At 38.0% G+C, this 12,172-nt stretch overlaps 1 protein-coding gene across 3 annotated transcripts in view; it reads left to right on the forward strand.

Moving 5' to 3' along the window:
• The window catches only part of eys (eyes shut homolog), a 206,369-nt gene that overhangs the window by 84,581 nt on the left and 109,616 nt on the right, over positions 1-12,172 (forward strand). For all 3 annotated transcript variants that reach the window (XM_077582976.1, XM_077582977.1, XM_077582978.1), the window contains 2 exons: positions 9,725-9,821; positions 10,955-11,062. In XM_077582976.1, coding sequence (XP_077439102.1) covers positions 9,725-9,821; positions 10,955-11,062 — 205 coding nt within the window. The remainder of the gene's footprint in view (positions 1-9,724; positions 9,822-10,954; positions 11,063-12,172) is intronic.

Below are 12,172 nucleotides of genomic sequence, written 5' to 3' on the forward strand. Positions count from 1 at the left end.
AGTAGGTGAGTCTGTAGGACATGAACTGAATTTTGTGGTTCCATTGCAGGAGAGAAATACTGTGTATTTCATTAACTTTTGACCGCAGCCACCTCCACTGTTGTGGAAGAACATCTGCATACATTCACTGGCCACAACATTAGGTGCACTGGTGCAGTCTGACAGGATCCAATACAAGGATTGAATATTTTAAAAGAGGCCTTGCAGGTAAAGATGTCGGATAGTAATACTGCAATATGTTTATTTTTACAGTTGTAGTTTACAAATGTGAACAATATATGGCATAATAGGTGTTGCACTTAAACGGTGAAATAGTAGGTTTCAATATAAATATAAATATAAATATAAATATAATAATAAATAAAAATATAAATATGAATATAAATATAAATATAAATATAAATATAAATATAAATATAAATATAAATATAAATATAAATATAAATATAAATATAAATATAAATATAAAATACTGAATCACACCTGAGAATACCTGTGGTATTCCAAAGGGTTTCAGTATTGGGGCACAAGTTATTTATAATTTACATAAATGATATTTGCACTCAATTGTCTTAATCTGTAATGTTCACTGATGATACAAATTTATTTTGCACAAGGGATAACATGAAACAACTAATACAAACTGTAGAAAGAGAATTGATTGCGTTAATAAAACTAAATTTATGGTGTTTGGTGGTATGCAGCTGAATTGTGACATAAAACTAAATTTACATGGCATTGAAATTGAACGTGTTATTTTAACAAAGTTTTTAGGAGTGATTATTGATCATGAACTTTATTGGAAGCCACAGATAAAATACATCAAATGAAAATTAAATCAGTGGCTGTTCTTTATAAAGGACAATAAGAAAGGTCTTCATATTTGGTACTCTTCTCTTGTGTTGCCTCACGTCACACTGTGCTGAAGTTTGGAGAAATGTTTATAAAGCAAATATAGACCCAATTATAAACTATAGGGGATGTGGGGGAGCAATTAGAATAATTAATGAGGTTGGCTTCTGTACCATGTAAACAACCTAAATCAACCATTAATTCATTCATTCCATCATACTGAGAGGCATTTTACAAAAACATTTGAGTTACTATATTTAGCTACAGAAAAAGGTATAAATAAATAAATAATAGAAACGCCTCAATATGCCGTTCTAAACAAATTTAAATTTAAGCAATAATATTTCAATATGGCTCTTGTACTGGTCCACATGAGCTTATGCAGGTGTACTACATGTCCAGTGCAGATGCCTGCAATGATATATAGCAGTGCTATATAAGAGATGAGGGACTCTCTACAATTGTACAAAGTTTGGAAACCTGCAAAACTATGTCAGCAAATTCAGTGTAATACATAACCAGCATAAACATCCCCTGCTCATTGGTTCTTGGTCTTCAAAACCTCAGTAAGTCATTTCCTTGTTACATTGCGCTAAGCTTAAATCGTATCTTTTGAATGATAAAAAAAAAAAAAAAAAAAAAGGTCATTTATTATTTATAAATAGCTCATAGTATCATTTATAGTGACAGGCAGAAGAATTAAATGCTCTTCCATTAGGTGACAGAAGCTACAAAAACATGTGTCCCCTGTTCCTATTCATATAACAGAATAAGTCATAATCAGCTCATGTTTAATTAAGCATGTCCACATTTCACGTTAAGTCAGTACATAGATAAAGAAAGACAAGTAAGATGAGATCATTACTCCAGTATTCATACCTTTTTGTGACATATTTTTGTCTGGGTTTCTTCCCTGAGAGTTTTCTAATGTGAAACGGGTGCAATGACTAAAGAAAAGTTGGGAAACACTTTTCTTATGCTGCTGTTTCACTGCACATCACGGGCACAGCTCTGCTGGGCTCAGTTAACCCCAAACCTCTACACTACAATATAGCAGTTTTTACTATCCATATTCATCAATATAAAATCTTTAAATTAAACACATACTCATGAAAGATGCTGATACAGACGCAGCAGACCTTCCTTCTTTGCTTGTGCTTGTCTGTGTAAGCTAACAGTTTCACTTATACACGTACACCGCTCTGAAAGTGCCCCAAAAGTCCATGTTGCTCTCTTTGTCACTGAATCACCTCTAAGCCATTGGCCAGAAGGCACAAGTCACAGTTCCCATCCAGCACAGATGTTCTCCTTTGCTCTTAATGAGGGAACGTCTGCAGGGAGGTGGTAGACCCGAGAGGAGAACAAACTGAAAAGGCTGGCGCAAGGGCAGAGGTCAGGGTGAGGGTTAGTGGGCGACGAAAGCAACAAATGAAACAACAGGAATAGCTTCTGACAGCACAGATTAGTACACATTCACACTTAAACCCATTAAGGCATTTCTGTCCTTGGTTAGTTTTGTGCACATTTGAAGTACACGACCGTGTGTACTTCAAATGTGCACAAAAAAAAGCATTTAAAATACACACAGCCGTGGCTCAGGGTGTAGAGACGGTCGTTCAGTAACCAGAAAGTCGGCTGTTCGATCCCCACGTCACGTGTCGTTGTGTCCTTGGGCAAGGCACTTCACACACATTACCTCCACTCACACTGGTGTATGGAAGGTGTGAATGTTGGGTGGTGGTCGGCGGGGCCGTAGGTGCACACTGGCAGCCACACTTCCGTCAGCCTTCCCCAGGGCAGCTGTGGCTACTTAAGTAGTTTACCGCCACCACAGTGTGAATGTGTGAGTGCATGAATAATGTATCCATTCCATTGTAGAGCGTATTTGAGTGTCTAGAAAAGCGCTCCAAATTAAAGTAAAGAATCCCAACGACCAACTAGACAAGTTAAATTATTTAAGTTTCATTCAAGTACATTGTGTGGCACCTTCACATGCAGAATAGAGAAAAAAATATCCCTTCAAGTCCGTGAATATTCCTCGAGGTATTTCTGGCCAGATGGAGAACAATCCCTTTTGTTTGCATGGCATGATACACTAGCTTTCACCATCCACAACACTGAGACTGTCCTAACAAACAGTTGGTAAATGAGCGATAGTGAAGCTGTGCCAACGCAAGTCACACATAACTGAGTTATGAAAGTTTTGTATTATTCATTATAGTTAGTTTTTTATTTAGTTTCGACCTTTTTTTTTTTAAATTATTATATAGGTAGTTTAAATACATTTTATAGCAGGTTTGTTAATGTTTCAGTTTTTTTGTTAACTCCACATTATTTAACCTATGTATTCTAATCTATTTAGTCTATTATTTGTGAAGTCTATTATTTTGGTGCACATTGTAGAGCGAACACAAAGAGAGTGCGGCCCATCCATGAGCTAAGGCTTCAGAATGCTAATAACGCTCCATCACTGAGGGCAAAGGGTGTTTTGTTCTTACTCCATTTTTAGCTACGAGACCTCCGTTTCATGTCTAGACAACAGCTGCATGGAAAAAGAGAATTTCTGGAATCAGTCATTCTCCTCATAAAAATTCACCATCGTTAGTGGAATGTATCATGTTGGAGTTTAACCTCTGAGCCCTTCACAGCAGGTCTCTAATAGAGCAGCAACTCTAAGCTTGTTTCACTGTGGTTTCACTGCATAGCAGGATACTTTTGTCCCCAGCAATCTCTCTTCTTTATATGTATTTTTTTCCCCCTTTCATGCTTAAATTAGCTGTCGTGACTTGTGACTGCTTTTGAAAGAGCTTTCGGGCTATGTACAGCTCAGTGTGTTGAACCAATCACAAGGCTCAGGGCGACCAGTGTGTGCCAAAGTCACCAAACGTTCATGCAAACATCTCATGCAGCCTGTGTTGGTGAGAGCTCAGGGCGGCAGCCTTAGGCAACTTTTACAAACTCTATTCATTTGGAGAAAAACAGCTATGCTGGACAAGTTTAGCGAGATGTTATGAGAATATAAGAAAAATGCCTGTAAAAATATTTTGATCAACAATTGTACTGTATCTTGCAGGAAAATAATCATAAAGCTACAGTCTTTGAATCGACATACACTTTGTATGTGGTGACTTCACATTAATTCCAAGGTTTTACGCAAGTAAACATCGGTTACAATCTTCATAGCAAATAGTAATTGAAAAATGTGATTAATCGTGATTAACTCTTTCACTGCCAGACGTTTTCAGAAACGGGATGTCGCCAGTGCCAGCCGATTTAAGCATTTTGACTGATCTTTCAAGGTCCACAGAAAATGTTGTGTTTGGACTATGGAAACACACATACTACCAAATGAAAAATGAAAGATTGAACTCTCATCTTTCATCAGAAAAAGTGAAGTGAAATTCTTTGGTAATCACTCATATTAACTGATAAGAAACTTCTCAAGCGTCTCACGATTTGCTGTCAAAGGATCAGCATAACTCTGTTACTAATTTTCACTCCGAGATACGCCTTTAATTTTATAAGGGACACCTGAGTAAGACATCACAGGCAGCACATGGTCCATTTGGAATTGTCCGTACTGTAAGAACAGGATCAACTTATCATCCATCCATCCATTTTCTTATAGTGCTTGTCCTAATTAGGGAACTGGAGCCTATCCCGGATCACTTTGGCTGAGATAGACGGTACACGCTGGACTGGTCACCAATTGTGGAACATATAAACAACCAGTCACTTGCATTTACACAAGACACACCTATGGATAATTTACTCGATTAACCTAGCATGAATGCTTTTGGATATGGGGGAAAAAATTTGAGAACAAAATCCCTCAAGCACTAGTAGAACTCCACACAGCAGGGTCCCAACGGAGGCCCAAACCCAGAACCTCTTGACGGTGAGGCAGATTTTCTTTCTTCCTATTCTTACGATTATTTGTCACCCTCAACACATTTATTAACTGTTCACGCAATGTTTAAAGTAGCATTTAAGATACCTCAGGTTTAACCAATGACAATGAAGATGTGGGGCCCTATTTTTGTAGACAGGTGCCTGGAAATTTGGTAATAAAGTATATATTCGAGTTTAGACTTGCAAAAATTGGTCTAAATGGTGGTGCAGGTAGTGAAAAGCGATTTTGGTGTCTTTCGTCTTTGATCGAGGTGCAGGCAGAGAGATTGGGTGCACCACAGACGTATGTGGTGGATTTCATAAATATGACAACAGCATGAGTCAAACCCTCTGAATCATTGTAGAAATCAATTAAATAAACACTTATTATCATAATACTCTTATAATAGTTAAATAATTTAATTGTCACAGAACCACAAAATGATGTCAAGAGTTGTAGTCAAATATATAAAAAAAAAACAATAACCCATTCTTCCTTAACGTCCATGGCAGTGAAAGAGTTAATTATGGAAAATATTTTGATTATTTAGTTAAAAAAATATTGCTTGACAATTCATAATGACTGTCTTTACATATCTAACATGTAAGAAAAACATAAAAATCAGCTTAAAAAAAATAATTAAAAATTATTCTTTCAATTTATAATTACTCTTGATGTTCACAATTGTAGGTTAATAGACATACTTATGCGATAAAAGCCTTTATTACAAAACTTTGAAACCGCACAGCTATTCCCCAAACACATTTCTTTCCTTCTTTTATTTCTTCCAGACAAAGGAATCACATGCAATTGTGTCCGGTTAAAAGCATGAAATTGGCTTCACCAAGTAAAGAGGCAACAATGAAAGCTTGGTGAGCCAGTTGTTAAAGGGTATTTGAGTCACCAGAAGGCGGAGGGGGAAGAAAAACATCAGGGAGCCCGGTGAGCATTGTTCAAGCCCGAGAACAAAAAAAAACTGCACACTGCTGTTGTGATGACAAGGTTCTTGGCTTAATTTGTAAATGTGGAAAACTAGATTTATTCATTAAATATATTCAGTGATGAATATTTGAATCAAGTGCTAAACGAAGCAAGTGGCAAAATGGCTGGCACCTGAGATGGATAAAAACAGCTGGATTTTGCTGCTTAACTCATATTCCACTAACACAATATTAACCAGAATACCATATTGGGTTGACTTCCCTTTTAACTTTTTTGCTCACCAGCCGCTGTGGCTAGCGGTTTCCTAGAGTTACTAGCCACTCAACCACTCACTAGCTAAAATTTTGTTGGTAGGTAATAGGGGTTGTGTGCAACCAACTTCCGCATTTCATAAAACTAGTCAAAGGACTTTTGGCTGATTGTGCAGTATTACAAATTAAAAATTTGAACAAATATTACATTTGCCAAATTATTAAATTTATTTAAATATGAATTACCGTTTCAACCTGATGCAGAAAAAAAAGTAATTGATATGTCATCAAACCAAACAGCCAACTGATATTTTTTTTGTCACAGATTTGAAATGTATGACAACAAATAACAAAAACCTTTTCAACTGACCCTGTTTTTTTTTTTTTGCTTTTGTTTTTTTTTTTTGCTTTTTTTTTTTTTGCTTTTGTTTCTTTTTTGCCACCTTTTACACTAAACTGACAGCCAGTCTGATAAGGAGACTGTAAGGACAAATGTAGCAGTCCAAACTAAATTCACAGTCACAAAATGAAGACATCAGTCATATTTCAATTGAAACGCCCATCAAAGTTAGCTCACTGTCCACCGGGGATTACCCTCAATTTCTTTTTTCCTCTGAGACATTCAATGGCAGTGGCAGCCATCTCATAGTGGAGCTGCAACCATATGATGGAATGACTTCACGAGCTTGTGCCTGCGCTATCTCTCAGTGCTCTGTCAAAGAGAAGCCTCCAGTCAGTGCTTAGTGGCACAAGATGCATTACATTGTGGTGACATTCCAAATAGCCCCCCGAGGTGTTCCACCATTGCCGTGACTGACAGGCCAAGTTGGGAAACCTGTGCTGTCCCATAATTCACTGGATGCTCTGTGCTCTCTGTGCTTTCACATTCTTACATCCCAAGATATACAAAACTGTGGCTTGTCACCACATAGCATCACCCTAGCAGTGTATTTCAATATGTTCACCTACTATATCACTTTGCTATATAAGGAAGTATATCGTTTGAAAGCCATTATATTTTTGGCTCGGTTGCGCACAGAAAAATTGATTACTCAGGAAACAACCTCAAATTTATGGTGGCAATCAGTCGACTGCAGCCACTCTCGCAAAACGAAAGAGTGGTCAATCACGGCATAACATTGAAGAAAAGTGGCGCTCCATTTAATTCAAAGATGCAATTTGTGGTTTTCTTATGATTTCGATATATTTTGGCACTTTTAAAAAGTAGTTATGTTAACTCATTTGCTCCCAAAAACGTATTATCTATGTGTTATGTTGTCCCTGTGTGTTATTCTATCGTAAATATTACAATGGTCCTAAAAACGTATTTTTACATTTTTTATGTTTTTTTAATGGTAGAGCATACAGAAGGCTTTGATGCAGCCTCTGAACTGAAGAGAACACTTGAAACAATGGTAGTTATTACAAAAACGACCAGCAGGTGGCAGCAGAGTATAAGAGATCAACCAGGGCCATGTCGCAAAAAGCTCTTTTCCCCACCGTTTTAAACAGATTTGTGAATAATGATGAAACTTAGTTATATTCTAATGCTAATTGCTGAATAACATAAACAGATAGAAATGTACTTTTTTCCTGATAAAAGAAGAGACTAAACTTTCTTTTGTGAGGTTCCATATTTTTATAGCAATAGAACTCAATATTTTGTGGGCCTTGCATAATCAGTCAAAATCCAGTAAAACAGCCAGGAGCAAAGGGGGTTGCTTTAGTGAAAATGGCTGGGAGTAGATTAGTTAATTGTCATGTATTATCTATATAGGGTGAAGGAAAAAAATGGCTTATTTGTTCCCTTTCTAAACCACAAATTCACTAGATAAAAGCAGGCTCTGGATAAAGCTATGCAGGCATCCACATAGTCATCGGAATCCCTAAAGAAAATCATCAGGCACATTGTTGTATTTTCCAAGTGTTTATCATATATTTACAATGTAGTGTATTATCAAAAAATGTGTATGCTTACCAAAATACTACTGTTTCATCACAAAAGTTAATAGAATTCTTTATGGGCATCAGTTGTAGGTAAAAACAGAACTTACTACCCATCCACTTTGCTGAATTATGTAATAATATATAATTCAACAACCCATAGCTGTTATCTTATCTTAAATGTCGCCTTTTTGCGGAACAAAACGAGCTAGTTATCAAAATGTGCTCAACATCTGCCGTTGCCTAAGCAAACTTGAAATATATATTTTTTAGCACCATCTACTTCATTTTCAAAACGCACTATTAACTCATTCACTCCCAGTCATTTTCACTAAAGCAATCACTCCCGCCTGTTTTACCAAATTTTGACAGATTTTGTAAGGCCCACAGAATATTGTGTTTAATTGCTATAGAAACATGGAACATACCTCTTAGAACATAATCTCTTCTTTCATCAGGAAAAAAGTACATTTCTGTCTGTTTCTGTTTTGCAGCAGTTAGCATTAGAATATAGCTAAGTTTCATCATTATCATTAGCTTTTCTCAACATGGCCCTGGTTGATCTCTTCTACTCTGTTGCCACCTGCTAGCTGTTTGTGTAATAACTACCATTTCTTCAACCGTTCTTTGCAATTGAGAGGCTGCATCAAAGCCTCCTGTAGACATAAAACAACAACATATAAATACGTCTTTTTGGGATACTTAAACCATTTAAAATAGAACGTATTTATACTATTTGGGGAGTTAATTTCAATAATATGCAAGAAAAAAACACACTTTATCACATCTACGTACATTTGTTTTTATAATCGCAGTAATCGCTAATTATATTACTTAGGCCACGTTTCACTGCCATCAGGTAGGCGAAGAACTTTGCGAACGCTATTAGCCTCTTGTGTTAGTTGCAGATAGTGTCAGACCAAATGTGTCGACCACCGCTTATCTTCCACAGCTGGGGCCTGCAGGTGGTCGTCCTCTGAATGGGGCTCTCTCTGCTTTGCTTTCGCTAGCTTTTGCTTTTGCCGCTAGCCACTCTTGTTAGCCGTTTCAGCTAGTTCTTGCTAGCCGCTGTTGTCCGCTATTCCAGCGAGTTCTTTCTAGCCACTCTTGCTCACCGCTCACGCTAGCTCCTGCTCGCTGGGTTGCTCGCTGGTTTGCTCACTCACTCCAAACAATAAATTGGCAGTAATTGGTGGTAGCATTGCTAAGTGTGGTCTCTCTGAGGAACCGCAGTGTGTGTGCTTCAAAATCAATAGATGGCACCAATTTTACACACTATTAAAAAAAAATGTTCTATGGGCTATTTTGTTGTTGTTGTTCATTTAAATAAATAAATAAATAAGCAGAAAGCTATTTAAAAAGTGAATCGGGACTTCCACCAGAGGCAGAACATTAGAGGCTCTGAAGCAGCTTCAAAAGTCCTACCAAACATCCCTGTTGATCTGCTTAGCCAACCTGCCCTCAACCCCCTAATGAAAAAGGGCAAAAGAGCTCATGGGCTTTAGCCTCTCCCTCTTGCTGAACTTAACAAGAACCCCTCGTCCTTACCCGCCTTCTTCATTCACACAGACATATGCATAGAATGGCACACACAGACGCACACCTCCCAAACCCCAAACCACTAACCCTCAGACCAATCTGTCCATGGCGCTGAAGTATTATTAGACTTACATGCTCTCTGAGGGGAAACAGTGAGTGCTGAGCGCTGGAAGATGAGAAATGCTACAGGGGCTACTAGTTCCATTAAAATGGCGTTCGCCAGGGCCTTGGTTATCATCGACCCTGACGTTTTCAGCAATGTGGCAGGCTCACCGATCCATGACCATCTCCTCTGTCTTTCAAGGATTTGAAGGAAGCCGGTGTGAAACTGACACCAATGAGTGCAGCTCTAATCCTTGCCGAGACCACGGCGACTGTGTGGACCAGGTCAACGGTTACAGGTGTCAAGTATCAGTTCCTCCAAATGCAGTTTACTGAATATCTCTTGAGAACACATTATTGTGTTTAAAGTGCATCAAAGCTTCTTCAGATCTAATTGGCTTAATTGACAAAACATCAATCAGAACACATTTTTAAGTACTAATTTAGGATTCCAATTCTCCATAGACTGACAAACATCTAATTAGGGGTGTCCAAAATGTTTCCTCTATGGGCCACTTGGTGAAAGGGCCACTATGATATTCTTTAACTTTACTAAACACACTAAAACCAATCCATCAAGCAATTATGTATTTTAATTATTTTGAGAGACTACACTACATGTTGGTAAAGGTAAATAGCTTTTGCTTTTTGGTGTAGCCTGCAGCCCTGTATGTTACTAGAATTGATATGTCCCTCACCCTGCCGTGAGTAAATTTCAATATGGATGACATAATAACATTTTATTTTGGGCAAAAAAAATAATAAGGGTGAGTATTATACACGAGTACAGGCAAACTTACGAAAATGTGTCACATTGTTTACTATAGATGATATATGTAATGTAATATCGTATAATATACAGTAGTAAAGTGCATGTTCCGCTCAACAAATGATGGCAATTAATCAATAATGCAATATATTCACAAATCTGACTTTGACAAAGTGTTTTGCTACTGAAACTGAATTATAAAGAAATGTTGTCACTATGTCAGTTATAGATTTAGTTTGCATAGCTAAGAAAATCTAGATAATAATATTTTATTAGTGGTATTTGTAATTGTAACGTTCACACCCAAAACCATTGTGGGCCATGTGTAATTGTTTGCTGTATATGCCGCGGGCAGCTGAAAATTGGACGGTGGGCCGCAAATGGCCCCCGGGACATATTTTGGACACCCATCTATTTTAATTGTATTTTTTGGGCCCTCTGTTTTACAGAGGAGGTGTAATTTGGTGTGATAGCATTGCTACACACAGTTTATTAGAATAGTCAGAAAACAGACAAAAGTATTATTGACCTTCTACACTGCACTTTTGTCATATTAAAAAAGTTAACCAACATTGTTCAAATAAAACATATCCATCACAATGGGCCATCATATATGTGTTTGTCCACCATCATCCATGTTTTTGATCACTTTTTTTTTTCCAGCTGTGTTTGTAAAATGGGATTTTCCGGCCTTCACTGTGAGCAAGACATCAATGAGTGTTCTTCACAGCCTTGCCTCAACGGCGGCACTTGTCAAGACCTCGTGAACAAGTAAGAATAAAAAGCAAGGTAGAATTGATAATGATGTTTTTATTTTCAAATGTGTAGGCGTGTTCCCTTTAAACTGGTAATCCTTGGCATAGTGTATAATATGCAGTATGCTTACGGGATATTATCCTCTAAGCTGCTCTTCAGAAGACAGAGACTGGATTCAGCTGTAAAACATCATGTATCTCAATTCATTCTCCAGTCCGGCACTGGGGCTGCTTCTCTCTGGTGTGCTTAATGGGAGCCCCGGGGCTTGTGGGCTTAGTCGGACAGATGGGTAGAAAAGTCCCAGGGCCAATTTGAGTCCTAAATGGTTTGTCTCCAGTTTGTCTCCCGCCATGATTTGTCTCCCGTGTGACCCAGCCTTGCTCGATATAAAGCTGGCCTTCTTATTGCACAGTCCGGTGTGTTTTAACCTCACTGGCCACTACAAGAACAACACAACACAACGCACTCACCATTATCTTCATCTCCCTGACCCGACAAGTTGAAGAAGCTCTTGTGCACTGAGCTGATGTTCTGTATCTGCCTCTGCAGTGTCTTTCCACATCTGCACACATTCACGCTTATCACACTGCGTGCGCAAGAAAATATTGAATCGTTATCAACTGATGCGTTTTTTTTTTCATTTATAAGAAGCTCAAATTCAGCGTTGGCAGGCAGGCGGCAAAGCAAGAGAGTGCTAATTATTATCAGACGACCGTCCCTGGCCAGTCGAGCCTTTTACTGTGTCCATAATTAGAAGGCACAGTGCTTTTGTGCCACATGACAAAAAGAGTCTTGCATTTCACCTAAATTGGATTTAATGTCCTCGATTTGATGATAACAAATGACACCTCACTTATAATATTATTTTCATTTCAGGCAACCTATAAATAGGGAAGCCATTGCCTCAGAGATGTGAGGTCAGAAGATATTAGAGCCAATGACAGCTGGGGAGAGGGATTTGAATGGAGTAAACTGCATTATCAGACTCATTAGGCTATTCCCTTCAGTAATAAGTCATCAAGCATAATTCAAAGTGAGTTGCACCAGGGAAGACTTAATTGCTGCTATATTGTTTCTGTTCGAGAGAGATGTCGCTCAGGCTCAGCATGAAAAATTGGCCGTAAA

The sequence above is a fragment of the Vanacampus margaritifer genome, chromosome 12 (genome assembly GCF_051991255.1).
Source record: "Vanacampus margaritifer isolate UIUO_Vmar chromosome 12, RoL_Vmar_1.0, whole genome shotgun sequence".
NCBI classification, from domain to species: Eukaryota; Metazoa; Chordata; class Actinopteri; order Syngnathiformes; family Syngnathidae; genus Vanacampus; species Vanacampus margaritifer.